General features: G+C 39.5%; 1 protein-coding gene across 1 annotated transcript in view; it reads left to right on the forward strand.

Annotated features, from left to right (window-relative positions):
• The window catches only part of kirrel1b (kirre like nephrin family adhesion molecule 1b), a 79,346-nt gene extending 66,077 nt beyond the window's left edge, over positions 1–13,269 (forward strand). The window contains 5 exon segments of the mRNA XM_040014503.1: positions 884–1,100; positions 2,715–2,822; positions 5,576–5,703; positions 6,423–6,497; positions 7,989–13,269. Of these exon segments, the coding sequence (XP_039870437.1) occupies positions 884–1,100; positions 2,715–2,822; positions 5,576–5,703; positions 6,423–6,497; positions 7,989–8,654 (1,194 nt within the window). The 3' untranslated portion in view covers positions 8,655–13,269.
• Positions 13,270–13,480: the final 211 nt, after the last annotated feature.

The raw sequence follows: 13,480 nt of genomic DNA on the forward strand, positions 1-13,480 counted from the left end.
GAGAGTGAAGAAAACGAAGCGTTCTGCAAAAAACGTCCCTGGTTGAGTCTTTAAAGACATTCGCCTTTTTATTTTTTCAAGCCAGGTTAAGAGGTACATTAGCCCAACATTTGGGTGTATGTATATTTGATATTGTCATGCTCTATATTTAATACCCTGGGAATTCCACCTCAGCAGATTTTAAGTAGAAAAACCTGCTCGAGTTTTTACCTCTCGTGTACACTTGCTGCACTGTGTGTGTCTCTTCTTTTTAAGCAGAACTGTTTTCTCACCCACTCAGAAAACTCTGCGCACACATTTTAATTGGGGAATAGTGTACCAGTTACCAAGGTGTGAAAATATAATCTTTCGATCTTAAAATGCATTTCCTCGCTTTTGTCTCTTTTAACACGTCTTAACAACAGCCCATCTGTTGCTCGTGTGTGCGTGTGTGTGCGTGTGTGTGCGTGCGTGTGTGTGTGTGCGTCCCTCGATGTGAGGCTATCGTGAAAAAGTGAAATCAGCATTATTGATCCCTGAGGTTAAAGTGGATGATTGCAGCAGAAAATGTTGGAGTTTAGATAAAAATCAAACAAATTTACAGATGCTGGCGATTAGATCAGCATCACATTAATACAGCTTGGAGGAGATGTGTTGATTAGGCACATATTTATATATTTATATAGTTACAGATATATCAAGTCTTTATTCTTAACTTAATCTAAAACTGAAGTACACTTGGGCGGCTTTTTTAGAGGCTTTGAAGAAACAGAACAAATGCAAACTCCAAAATGTTTTACTGACATCTTAAAATGTATTTTACCAGCTGTGTGTGATAGCCTTGGCCTCTTCTCTGTCAGGTTGTCCAGGTTTAGAAGTCAGGCCTTTGGTATCTTTGTTACAGGTTTGGGCGTGGAAGGAAAACGTCTGGGAAAAAGAGAAAGGCACACTAATGGAGAGGTACACAGTGGAGCAGAGTAAACCTCCATCTCAAGGCGGGGCTGTTCTCTCCACCCTGACCATCAACAATGTCATGGAGTCAGACTTCCACTCCCCGTACAACTGCACTGCCTGGAACTCCTTCGGACCTGGCACCATGATTATCACACTGGAGGAGAAGGGTATGAAGGGGGGGAAGGGAAACATATGTTGAAACATGGTGGTCGTGCTGAGTACTCCTCACATGTACACATTACAGAAAATAAACTACAGTCATCTTTACTTGCTATTATCAATTCAAATATTAGCATAATGGAATTATAATGCATCATTATGGAGAGACTGTGTTGAAGTTAGGGTTTTAGGTTTTTTTTTTTTTTATAACTTGTTCAACTTTGAAGCACAGATGAAGCTTGATCAATTTTGAGCGTGATCAATGCAGATTGCAGTAAGTAGTAGTAAATATGTTAGTAAACAGAATTAAAATATTTATCAAATATATCATAAATGTGTATCTAATTTTCATGAGCTGCTCTTCTTGTCTTTTCAAACACATAGATACACAACTACTCCACTGGCAGAAGCACAAAACCCCTCTTGCCTTCCTAGTTTAATGCTAGAATTATGTTTTCTGTTTGGCTACTGCATTGTGGAAGTTTACATACATAAAGCAAAAGCATAGAAGAAGACAAAGATTATATGTAGCAACCATGGATGTTAACATTACACTGGACTTTTCTGAGGGAAGCCTTTTGTGAATGCAAAACGCTTTAACTGTAGTTAAATTTATGAGTTGCAAAGTTCTCATTGTTGGGTTCCAGGTGTGGCGTTTCTGTATAAATCATTCGGACGTGGCAAACTTTGTGAGAAATACTCCAGCTTTCCAATTTTTCAAAAAAATTGGCTTTGGAAATAATTTATTAGGAAGGTGTTAAATTAATTTGTTGGGCTTTAAATACCATGAAGAAAAAAATTTTCTGGGTGAGCTTTTTGTGATGCGCAACAGGAATTTACATCAACAAAATATTAATATAAAGAATGAAATATCAACTGGATGTTTCATATTAAAAATCTCTATATCTCTTCATTTCTAGATGCTCCTCACTCATCTATGTGTGTGGCTCAACTGAAGAAAGGCAATATCACGTAATCTTCATCATAAGAATTAAGAAACTTAATTCCAAATTTGATGACGGTCGGTTGTGTGCTTTGTCGTTTGTTTTGTGATGAAGGCAAACAGCTGAGTTTTTAAGCGCTGAATTTGTTTACAGAAAAAAAAAAAATCAGACTGGGAACTTAATGTCCCCGAACAAGATGTTCTTCTCTTCCTTACAAGCTCAAATGCCCTTGAACAAGATTATTAAGCTGTGGCCTCAGCCAGAGAACAGATAGATAGTGTTGTTAGTCCATTCTGGATGGTTACATATTTTATTGCCAGAGCTTGGTATGCCACATTACATTGAGAAAATGGCTTCTCCATGCTCTGTCAAACTGTTATTGTTTCAACTGTCAGATTTCGCCGGCTTCAGAAAATCTCCCAAACATCTTTGAAAGCGAGAAAAAGAGACGGAGCCTGGATTTTCCCCTCACATGTTCACTTAAAGCATTTCATTCCTTGTCTGACTGGTGCTGCTTCTGCGCCTTATCAACAGAAGCAGCCCTCAGAGATTCAATATTAAGCTAGAACACCAGTGGATTTGTGCTTAAACGACGCTGCATCCGCGCAGGTTTCTGTAACAATGAGGCAGCAGCTGTCCCTCAACCCCATACCCTTTTTCTGCATGTGTTTGTTTCAGATATTGTTCCAGTGGGAATTATCGCTGGTGGCACGGTGGGCTCCTCCATTCTGCTGCTTATTTTTCTACTGGCGCTCGCCTTCTTCCTGTACCGCCAACGCAAAGGCAGTGAGTGCACACAGTCGCTCTCTAATGTGTTTGTGTAGGGGCATCCACACACTTATATTGTGTGTGTGTGTCTATCAGTCTTTCTTTTATCCACTCTCTACAACTGTCATTCTGCTTTTCCTGGAAAAAAGGGACACTTGCCAGCCATATAGCAAGCGATATTAATGAATATTCATATAATATGGCAAACTGCCTTAAGACGCCTACTGTACGTTTCCCTTTTAATTCTTTTGACTTATATTTATAAGCTGCTTCTACGCTAGATAAAGTACATAAACAACAGAGCAGAAAACAAGAGCATTCAGAGGTGAATAGTATTTAAATTATGAATTCCTATATGTTATTTCTACAGCCTGCAGCAATCCAATTAGTATTTATGAACACAAATCACGCTTCTGTTAAACGGGGAGCTAAAAACAAGCGGCGTCTCTTAGTTGTTTAATTTTGAGCTGCTCCATCTCAAATAAAGAAGTGGGAAAGACAGTGAAGGTGACTGGCAGAGTCCCCAGAGGGATTTTCTGTGGATAAGAGTGTATTTTTTTCTGGTTCAGAGCTGATAACACCTCTACAGAAAAGACACCGTTTGGAAATAGAAACTCAAACAAACATCTTTGTGGCTCCAGATAAACAGTCTTTCATTTGTCGTCTACGATGCAGCGCGACACTTCACAGATTTAAATCTCTACTTTTAAGGTTTCTGGCTGTGGAAGTGAGTTGTTTGTGCTGACAAATATTGACTGCTTTGCGACTGAAGCATGTTGAGTTGAGCATTTTAAGTTGCACGAGACAGTATAGAAATACACTTCTTTTATTGCCCTAATATTTACATGTTTGCAGTTATAGACAAGACTGCCTTATCCTAGCTCAATAAAGCCATTTGCACACAGTAAGTATATTTAATATCAACATTTTAGGTTGACTTTTATCAAGTTTAAATTCACAAAATGTGTTGGAAAGGTGGGGTTTAGGTTTTCCAGCTTTAATTTGAAGGGTTTAATAGAAACGTATGGAGGAGAGAAAGAGCACACGGATGTTATAATAATATTATAGTAATGTTATAGCACGGGCCTGTGCAAATGGATACTGAGCCAAAGCATGCTGCAAAAGAGTTTCTCAAAGTAAAAAAAATTGATATTGTGGAATGGCCAAGACAGTCACCTGATCTCAACTCAACAGAGCAGCTTCTCATTTATTAAAACTGTAAAAAAGGAATGCAGAATGACCCAAAAATGAGCAGCAACTGAGACTGAAACGGCTGCAGGAAGGAAACATAACTCAGGGCTGAGACTTCAGGCATTCATTGACTGCAAAAGAAGCTCATCCAAGTATTAAAAACTTTCCCAACATTTAAAATTATGACAGTTTGTCCAATTACTTTTGAGCTATATAAATGGAAAAATATTTAATAAATGACTGTCATTCCTACAGTGAAGCTGAAAGTCTACAGGTAAAGGACGTCATCATTTTGTTTTTATTTCAAATCCACCTGTGGAGCTGCTTGTTTTTGAGAAAAACTGGCTAAAAAAATTAGATTCTTTCACATGGTATGCTATTTGTTCTGAACGCTTTTTTTAAAATAAAAAATTGCAGACACTTCCACAGCATCTACTTTTAGAAAACTAAGCTGCTAAAGTCAAAAACACGAAACTATGGTGGCCCTGAGAGGCCAAACGGACTGTAACTTAAGAAAACACCAGCAATAAGAAAAACGCTGCAAAAGCACACAAAACAAAACGGAAATAGGACAAATGACGACGGGAATAGGAAAAAACTGATTTCCAAAAGCTCAAGGGAAGTGTTTCTGGGGAGACAATAACCCGACGGACCAGTTGCAGGAGCCAAAATATGCTAATTGCGCTGGGAGACACTTAAAAGAAGTGGACGATCTATCGGTTTTGTGAGCAAAGAAAAGATGAGAGGTAAGTGTGTTAGCCTAACTATTAGCCTAAAAATCCGTCATAAGTATTATATGAATCGTTTTGGGTTCCTGCAACTGGTCCATCAGGTTATTGTCTCCCCAGAAACACTTCCCTTGTGATTTTGGAAATCAGTTTTTTCCTATTCCCGTCGTCATTTGTCCTATTTCCGTTTTGTTTTGTGTGCTTTTGCAGCGTTTTAATTATTGCTGGTGTTTTCTTAAGTTGCAGTCCGTTTGGCCTCTCAGGGCCACCGTACGAAACAGTAGCCGACCCAAAATACAAAGTCCAGCCAAGCAGATGGATTAACAACGACAGTATACCAAGATACACAAACTATGAAACAATACATATAGACACAGAATACAAAATGATAACCACATAAACAAATAAGAAAAAACTAATATCACACCTACAAGGAAAGGACAAAGGTGGTTAAAACTGAGAAGTTCGTATATAAAAGACAACAAAGCAAATAATGAATCATCCTTGGATTTGCAGACAGAGACATCTGCTGAAACGATATTTATCTTTCTTATAAATTTTAATCAAAACAACCCCTGATAAAGAAATTATTGCCCAAGTAGAGTGGAGATATTTTAGCATATTCTTTCACTGTCATATCTTTAGAGTTCATGTTGTGATATTTTTCATTTCTTTTAAGGCTGTCAGCATGCCAAGGCAAATAATGAACCAGGCAAGCTGAACAAATTTAAAACAAAAAATAATGCTGAAGTTTTCTTTTCTTGCTACTTTTCTAGCTAGACTGAAAAAGAAGTCAATCATTTATCTTAACATTACCACACATTATAACCGGCGGTTGTGTTTTTCTTCCAGGTCGAAGGGGTGTCACCCTCGGTAAACCAGACATCAAGGTAGAAACGGTGAACAAAGAAACCCACAGCCTGGAGGAGGAGGCGGCCAACGTCTCCACAGCAACCCGGATGGTCAAGGCTATGTACTCTGTGAGTAAACTCCCATCTGAGTCACCGGGGGCCGTGGAGAGGAGGCGTATGGGTCAATGGCCTTAAATGTACAGATACACTGACACTAAAGGCGACTTGGCAGGAGAGGCACATACAGACATTCTCACAATCACACAATGGGAACAAAGACACACGCACAAGGCCTCACTAAAGACACACTAAAAACACAAATCCATAAAAAAGATGTCAAAATATATGCGCGCACACACTCGACTCAAAATCAATAAAGCACAATGACGCATGTGTACACACACATATGAGGAGAAACAAGGACAAGACATACACGCATAGATACAGGAGAAAAACTAACTGGGGGAAAAAATACACCGTTTTTCCTCAATGCACACATATTTGTGCACACAAAAAACACAGAAATAATAAACAAATATACAGACACACACTCATTTTAACATTTTGTTCCTTTTAGAGGAGAATTCAACCCCGGAAGTCCTGGAGAATCTAATCGACGCAGCTCCTCTGACGCGGTTTTAAAGCTCGGGCAAAAACACCTTTTTCTCCAACAACTAACCGTTTCTCGTCTTCCGGTCTCTTGGGATTCAAAACCTGAAACTCTGTTTTCCTCTCCCCTCCCTCTCTTCTTCCTCCTTTCCTTTTTCACCCTCCCTCTTTCCGTGTGTGTGTTTCGTTGTTTGATGGTTTAGTTTCTGCCCTCTGTTTCCCTCTCTCCCTCCACTCAGCCATTCAAAGATGACATGGACCTGAAGCAGGACGTCAGAAGCGAGAGTGACACCCGGGAGGAGTACGAGCTCAAGGTGAGATGAGTCAGCGAAGATATGTTGGCATGCTCGCGCTGGATTAAAATAAAAAAAACACTTATCTAGAGCATCGCTGGACATTTGGCGTGGTGCATGAGATTTGTGATCATGTTCTTCAGGTCCTGGCTTTACATCACAGTTAAAGCAACTTTTTCTGTAGTGCCTTTTTTTTTTGAGTGTGACTGTCCTGGCATAGAAACCTCCACTATCTGTATCTGAGTTCACTTATAGAGTCTGATGATCGGGTATCTCTTGAAAAGGCCAGAACTCTGTATTCTTTGGCAGCTCGACCCTACTGTGATTGGCACACGGCTGCAAATAACATAGTTTTAACTTTTCTAGACTAAATAAGTAAAAGACAATAAATAAACAATGCAAGTGTTTCAGTTTCTTCACCAGTAATGTAGCGTATTTAACTTGATTACTTCTTGATTTTAAACTGGGTGATAAAGCAGCAAAGTCCTCCACAGGATGCTGAAGTTTCAGGTTTGATATCGAGCGTTTCAGTGTTAGCAGAGTTTTTCATTGTTTCTATACAATCTTTACACCGTACTGTAAGTTAGAGCCTTTTTTGGCATATTCGGCTTGTTGTGGGCATGGCAGACAGTGGTTGCTTGGAGGAATTCATATTGATTTCAATCCTAGATGAGGAGGTGCAAGTTCAAAGAAGAGTCAAAAACACTGCTTTGAATTTTAGTCCATACTACCAAATGCAAAGAGCCTGTGTAGAAACAACGCTTTGTAAATAGTCCTGGCCTTGGTGGTTTTGGTCTTTCCCAGCAGTTTTGTCAAGAAATAAAAAATATTAAATATTTGGACGTAACCCTTTATATGTAAATGTAATTAGAGTACATATCTGTCTTTGGTAATATTTTGGTATTTAATAATTAATTTCTATTACACATACACAGTGCTGCATTACTCATATCATTACATTTTTGTGTGTATGCATGAAACAACAGCACACTATCATTATCACCATGCATATCTTGTGACACTCTACAATTTCAGCAATATAAGACAACATAATGCAAGATTTGTAGAACTCTAATTTAACTTTTATTTTTAGATTATTATACTTTTTTTCTTTTGATTTGTTTTGTAGCAACAGTGTAATATAAAATACATATCCCAAACAAGTGGTAAAAATATTCACCACTTGCTTGGCATACTAACCCTTTAGTAGTCTATAAAAAACATTAATGCCTTACTAAGAATAGATTATATTTAAAAGACGCATACATGTCTTAAACCTGGATTATATACCATTGGCCAGCAGATGAGGGGTGGGGGTTGGGGGTAGGGCGACTCCAATGGATTCAAAGAAAAATCTAAGCTGGCTTTTTTATACACTCTATACAAAAGAGACTGTTTTTGTAATAGAAACAAAGTGTAAACTAAGCTAACACAAGCACAGAACAGATCGTATATGAAGAGAGAGAAATATTAGGATTTACTGAAAAATCTATATTCTTTTTCTGATCACAGGATCCAACCAATGGCTACTACAATGTCCGTGCTACAACCCATGACGAGGCGCGCCCCCAGTCCCGGGTCGTCCACTACCAGGGAGAGTTTCGCTCTCCAAACCCAAGCAGCGGACCAGCAGGAGCGACTTCCAGCGGACCCTCTGCGTCTGCCAGCGGTGCAGTTCCCCCCAGTGCGGTGCCGGGCTCAAGAGCCGGCTGCTACGACCCCCGTCCACCATCCAGGATGTCCCATTCTACTTATGCCCAATTCAACACATTCTCCAGGGCAGCACAAAGCCAGCAAGCCCCTGCTAATCCAGCTCTTCAGTCACCCGGAGAATACCCTGGAGACTGTGGCCTGCTGGACAGCACCACCCAACTGGCTTATGACAACTACGGATACCCTTCCCAGTATCCCAGCTACCGCATGGGCTTTGCTCCACCCATAGAGGAAGGGCCAGCCTATGAGATGTACCCAACGGGACAAGGGACAGGGCCAGGTCCAGGACCGGGGCCAGGACCAGGACCAGGACCAGGACCTGGACCAGGACCAGGACCAGGACCAGGACCACAAAGTCCTGAAACAGGGCTGGGAAAGTATGGAAGCTCCACTCGCTTCTCATACTCATCTCCACCTTCTGACTATTCGCAGAGACACACACAACGGATGCAGACTCACGTGTGAGAAAGTGGTATACAAGCTTTTTGGATTTGCTTTTTACAGGAGCAGTACTTATTACACAGAAACATAAAAAAAAATCTTTGAAATTTTCAAAAAATGCCCTCATATCTATACATAAACACCTAAGAATCTGTTTTCTGTTTTCATCCTAACCACTGCATGGTATTCGGCTAATTTTCTGAGTTGATAAAACACCCAGCAGTTAGCAGCATCGCATATTGTACGGTTCACAGCAATACATGCAACACATGCACAGCGATATTCATACACATCTAAGAAGATCTTCTGTCTGCAATGTTTATGCTCCAATAAAAACAACAGCGAGAGCCACAATCAAGAGAAAACAGACAAAAAGACAAGAAGAGCACTTTGAAGACACGATGAAGAAGAGGAGCTTAGGGGATGCCGAGTGATCCTTTCTCTTCCAGCAATTCTCATCTTGCTCTTGGACCGTTTTCTTCCATCACATGGTCCTGCCGCCCCATCTCTGTAAATAACCGCACATGGAGATTAGGGTCATTTTAAAGATGTTTCCTTGTACAAAACTATACATTGTGATGCAGTGCATTGACCTACAGCAAACCCCTCTGCTAGTCACACGTTTTACATTTAGTGACTCTAACAAATTGCAGAACACACACGTGCAGACACACACACACACACACACAGATCTCTACAAGCCTATTTGTTTCTATGTATTGCATCAATGGGGCAGCTTGGACTAATAGTATATGTGGCACTTTTTGACTCCCCTTTCCTCACTAAAACTCACCCAATTGCCATTCCTTACAAGATCTACCTTGATTTAAATGGGACAAAGCTTCTTAAGGTGAGTGACCAGAGTGCCAGTGCTTATGTGCCAACACATACGAACTATTAAGACGTGTCTTCTTTTTGTAAAGCGTGGACAATGAGGTGCTCTGGATGATGAGATTTTGTACATGCCACATCTAAGATGACCGGAGCGGTAGCAAGCGTTTCTATGCTCCTTCACCCCATCTTTCATTTTTATCATCATGATGCATTTCTATACATTTCACTCAAGGTCAATGCTATAAATGGTTTTTGTGAAACGAGGTGGGAGTGCTTTTTCATTAAATGAATTTCTGCAATTTGTACAAAAAGATACCTCCCCTGTCCTCAGTGTCAAAAACGTATGTGTTTCTATCACTTGCACAGTAGAATAGATTTTTTTTCCATATTTATACGGAACGGTATTGAAAAAAAAAAAAAAAAAAATAACGGCATTCAGAAACATTTTATAGTATTTTTATAAGGAGTTGTGGACCAAAGGTTCAGCGTTTTGGGTGACACTCACTTTTTAATGTGTATGTGGCATCGTATTGGAAACGTTCCTTTACAAAGAGATGGATGGTGTTTTTAAAGTGGATGTTGTAGACTTAAATTAGAAAAAACATGAAGAGCTTCACTTCAGAATGATGAATATCCAGCAAAGGCAAATGTCTTTGATGGATATCTCTGTTTGGTGTGAAGCTCTTTCTTTGACTTCCAGTCTTCTGACTGGACTGCCTTTTTCAAATGTTGACGACATTCAATTGAAATGGATGGAGAAGAAGCAGCTGCTCAGGTTGAGCTGTGCTTTAAACTTTGCAAGCAAAGAGAAGGTTCAAACATATCAAAGTGAAAGTACAGAGGATTCTATCTAGCTCATATGGTACTTTGTACATTTGAAGTATGTGTAAGTATGCTGGTTTCCTCACTGCAGCAGGAATTTGGTGGTATGTTATGTCCGAGATTTTTCCCATTATGTTGTGTCAGCTTTTGATGCATGTGATTGACCTTTAACCCCTATGATCAGCATTTAAAACGTTGCTCCTCTAAAGTAATGTCACTGAATAGCTGTTTGGCCATTTGCAATGATTATCACACTAATGTTGTTACAATTTGCACACTTTGTTACTGAGATTTGGTTGGATTGCTTCACCGTATAACTTCAAAACTTCACCTTCTGGTGACGTGTTTGTTGATTAGATGCAGCAGCATCAGTCTTCACTATATACTGACCTTTAGCTTATAAGGTTCATCGGCTGATCTCCAGTTTTATTGCTCACAAAAGATTAAGACAGTTCACATTTTTAGCAACTCTTGGGAATTGTACCTTTTCCTAAGAGCACATACTGTACTGTGTATACTTTACTGGACAGACACAGTTACGAGAGAGCAGAAGCAATAAAGTTTCACCCACTTGTACCTTTATTCTACAGCAGTTAAAATCTGAGAACAGATAATAGTGGTGTTTTAAAATAAGACCCCAGGCTGCAAAGGGAAGCCTGAAATCTCAGCACCTCCAGAGGTAATCATTGAGTGTATCAGCCGCCCTATCAACCCCTCTCGGTATATTATGGTAATTGTGTGCTAAGGGGCTGTAAAAAATGTATTTATTGCCTCTGTTTTGAATAAACACAGAGAAATGAAACCACAGACACACCGTTTCTGATTAGAACATCAGATTGAACCTTGTAGCTCCAAGGTCACTATATAAACCTTTTCAGAGAAAAGAATGGCAGGTGGAGCAGCCTTTTAAATTTATATGGTTATCACAGCCTTGGTATTGCATACTATTACCTCTTTACAACCCTTTTACAGAGTTGTAGCTGCGCAGTATTTTGCATCTGACATACAATGTCGTTATGACCTTGTGTAGAAGGAGTACATTTGACACAGAGGAGGTACTGAGGCCAACAAATACATGGCCAGGCCATCCAGGTACTTAGTTTTTACCTCTTTACTGTTTACGGTTTGTTGACAGTGGGGACATATGAATATGTAAAAGACACCACAGATGCCAAAAATGCAGACCATGTGTTTAGATTTGGTTCAGCAACGAAAAGATGTGTGATTTGGAAGAGAAGAGGTGTTTACCCCACTGGGTTGTTATTTTATGTCCTTTCCCCCCCTTTTCCATATGTACCTGTCACTGCAATGTGTACTGATGCTCTTATGTAGAAGGAGTACTCTACTCTCTCCCCCATGTCATATTAATTGCCACCTACAAGCTTCCAAATTTAGAGGATGAACCTGCCTTTTCATGGAAAAAAAAAAATCATCGCAGCATAGCTTTCTTCCAAGATTACAACATATGGGGTCGATATATCTATCTTGCTTGCATAAATGTTTGTATGTCGGGTGTCTTTTTTAGAGAATATATAGCTTCATGAGCTCATGACATTCATCCATTGTTAAATTATTCCATAATCATGTTTCTTTTCAAGAAAATCAGTATTTTATTTTTTTTCTATTACTTTATAGTAATTCATCACCACTGTAGTTGAAAGCGTGTGATTTAACTTTTAAAGACAGTACTTTATTTTATGTTGTATGCATCAGATAGACGGGTTCTAATTAATCAACCCAGTGAAAAGTGAGAAGGGTTTTGTGCATCCGTGGCCAAAACGACTGCCCAGCCAGGCCACAAATAGCCAAAATTCTGCCTCAACTAGGCCAACGCAGGCTATATTCAGGCCAGACCAACAGCTAACTGCTCCGTTCCATGCTGTGCTGTGCTGTGACAGGCCCGGCCAACAGTGACTGAAGTGGCTCGGTGTCCATTTTTACCTTTTGGAGTTTCCAGTGAGTGCCAGAAGACTGTGCAAAAAATGAACTGAGCAGAAAAACAAATGCAACAGCCATTTGTGTTTATTGTGTTTATGTAAGCTCATATGTGATTGTGAGTGTGTGTGGGAGTGCGTGTGTTTTGGCTACATGTAACCCAAGTGTGTTTTCATATCATCTGAAATATGTGGGAACCACTGGGCTTTAAAAATTAGGGTTTGACTGATATTTTCAGCAAATATAATAGCGATCAAACAGTTGTGTTGTCACCTGCTGGCATGATGGGGATCACTCCTGACCACAGCTGGGCTACACAAAGAAAATGTAATATTTAACAGTTAAATGAATATTTGAAAATATTTTTTGCAACCTTACTACTGCATAATACTGTGTATACTCTGTAATCTAGTTTATATCCAACCTCATCTGAGATCAAAATGGTACTGGTATTCCAAGGTGATGTGCTTTAGTTGTTTCATTAACCTGTAATAGTGTCATAATTTAATCACCGATGGCAGATTAAAAATTTTCAGTCCATGCGCAAAGTTCAAATGAAAGCTAATCCTATGAGAAATAAACCTTCTGTGTTAAATGACAATGACACAAAGGGACACAGAGCAGTACAGTACACAGCAAATAACTTTGGGTGAAGGAAGAAGTCAGTTTGTGTAGAAGTCTATGGAGAAATAGCCCCAACACATTATCTATGACTTCAATTAACACTTTGCTGATGACTTTATCGGCTCTGTCAATCATTCCAACTCTTACTAACACAACATGATGTTCACTTTATAAGTTATGGTCTCAGAGTAGAGTATGTTTTCTAAGGCAGGCCGTCCTGACTTTCAAGCTGCAGCATCCTTTGATTTTGCTGCCAGATTCACTTCTGCTCATGACGTCGGGACCCCAAGAAGTTGACTGAGAAAACACTCAAAGCTGTCAAAGCAAGTCACAGTTGATAAAACCATTTCCCATATGCAATATTTAATGAAGAGCAGTGAATGGAGCCCATCAGCAAAAATAATTGTCAACATCTGCTTCTGGACAAAAAAAGACCACATTTTATTCTAGTGTTCACTCACACAGTATCATTCAGAATTAACGTGAAACACAAATAAAACTCTGTTAATGGATGTTGATTGGCCAAGTAACGATTTACCACAGGAAATCCTATTATTGCAACACACTTTCAAAGTATTGTTAAGTCAAAACAGAAAGGCGCACAACTTTGTTACATTTGGTTGCTTACATTAAAT

Source organism: Simochromis diagramma, unplaced genomic scaffold (genome assembly GCF_900408965.1).
Source record: "Simochromis diagramma unplaced genomic scaffold, fSimDia1.1 OVJJ01000205.1, whole genome shotgun sequence".
NCBI classification, from domain to species: Eukaryota; Metazoa; Chordata; class Actinopteri; order Cichliformes; family Cichlidae; genus Simochromis; species Simochromis diagramma.